General features: G+C 41.9%; 1 protein-coding gene across 8 annotated transcripts in view; it reads right to left on the minus strand.

Moving 5' to 3' along the window:
• dop1a (DOP1 leucine zipper like protein A) overlaps positions 1-1854 on the minus strand; it is a 38591-nt gene that overhangs the window by 23852 nt on the left and 12885 nt on the right. For all 8 annotated transcript variants that reach the window (XR_004332329.1, XR_004332330.1, XM_032517789.1 and 5 more), the window contains 2 exons: positions 1360-1479; positions 28-145 (listed from right to left, as the gene is read on the minus strand). Coding sequence is in view for 6 of the 8 variants with exons in the window: in XM_032517789.1 (XP_032373680.1) it covers positions 28-145; positions 1360-1479 (238 nt within the window). In the remaining 2 variants the exon portion in view is untranslated. The remainder of the gene's footprint in view (positions 1-27; positions 146-1359; positions 1480-1854) is intronic.

A 1854-nucleotide genomic window follows, 5' to 3' on the forward strand; every position in this document is an offset into this window, starting at 1 on the left:
AAGAAAGAAAGAAAGAAAGAGTCTCACCAGGGAAACAATATCCAGCAGGAAATCGACCAGCTGACAGAACTCCACCAGTGAGAGCCCTGGATGGTCTAAGCTCCCAGCATGCCGTGGTGCACGTGTGCTGCTGTTCCCTGTCGTCCTGCAACAGAGCCGTACAGTAGATTATTTGGAGTAGGGCATGATGGTTGGCAGTAAACTCTGGGTGTAAGGGTGGTGGGACACACATCAGGCCCCTGGTACCAGCTGAGCAATGTCTCCCATAGCATACTGTAACAGGAGTCTCAGACCAGCAGCCTCCTTTGGCTCTTTCTAAAGACAAAAGCTCAGCAGGAAAATGCTTTACTATCTCAAAATGGTTTCAGAAACATGACAGCAACTTAAGTTTTCCCTAGATTTCACCTTTTGGCATTTAAACCTGAACTCGTCGTTGGCCTGCACGATTAATTGTTACAACCTTATCACCCTATCACCATTTTCAAATAACTTTAATAAATTTTGATTCTCATTTCATTTTATGAACCGACTGCATCACAAACACTACTACTTTCTCCTGTGAGTATTAAACATAGACTGTAAAAAATAGGTTTTAACGCGCTCTCAAGCGCTGCAATGCTCTCTGTCACTCCCCGATGTGGGTCGAGTGCAGATGTGAGTCGCACATGCACAGATGTAAACGGTTTACGGCATAACGTGTCATACCTGATGAGAGTCGAGTCAGACCGGCTCTGGTCGAGTGCAGATGTGAGTCGCGTGCTCAGATTTAACGTATTTTTGATTGCTAGCTTGAAGCTAAGCGAGCAGTCATTTCAAAAACGTGTGAGCTATCTGGTTGTTTGATTTCTAACGTTAGTTCAAAACGCCATTCAACTGACAACCTTTGCTGTGTTTGATGCTAGCTTGTAGCCAGCAGTGATCGAACTTCGTTAAGTAGGTTCATTTTTACTGAGTTGGCATTACAGAAGTCTTTCGTTAGCACTTTGTATGCTATTTGTCGCAAAGTGATGCACGCACAACTCAAATCTGCATTCGACTCACATCGGGGAGTGACACCCTCTCTTCTCTTCATTGAAGCCTCTGCTTTTACAGGCTTGTGGTGATGTGCAATGTGCTATAGGTGCCAATTTAAATCTATGTTTGGTACTGCCAATTTGTTTTGTTTTTGTCAAGGTTCATGTGTGCAATACACATTACACTTCGTGGCAGAGAATCGTGAAATCAATCCTAACCTAAGAAACCGTGATTCATATTTTTCCCCAAATCGTGCAGGCCTAACTCGCCGTGTGTCTGATACGAGCTATCCTTATGCGGTGGCCACACGATTGTTTATGCACACATGGATTTTAACATACAAACCTGCAGCACTCCTCAAACCAACGAGCAATGTAGTCCCACATGTAGTACGGCTCAAACGAGTTGAACAGGAGATTGGCTGTTTTAATCAGTTCTGCCGTCTTCTTGTTCTCTCGCAGTTTACTAAGGAAGAAGGTAAATTAGCATCGTGCTATTCATGGTTTGTATGGATGAACAAACACAACCATTGCAGTGCAAGCCATGTATAACTTATTTATAATGTAAAAATATCAAGTGTCTTGCAATTTACAAGGTGACATTTACAACATTTGAATGTAAAATGTTTGACTGACAAAATTCTAACTATTGCATTTGGCCATCATGGGGTTAATTTACATTTTATTATACACTGAACAAAATTATAAACCCAACACCTTTGTTTTTGCCAACATTTTTCAACATTTTGAAAACAGTTAAACTTTTATTGTGGCCAGCCACACCGCAATAATGATACTGTCTAAATCAGCATCTTAATATGCCACACCTGTGAGGTGGATG

Source organism: Etheostoma spectabile, chromosome 6, assembly GCF_008692095.1.
Source record: "Etheostoma spectabile isolate EspeVRDwgs_2016 chromosome 6, UIUC_Espe_1.0, whole genome shotgun sequence".
NCBI lineage: Eukaryota > Metazoa > Chordata > Actinopteri > Perciformes > Percidae > Etheostoma > Etheostoma spectabile.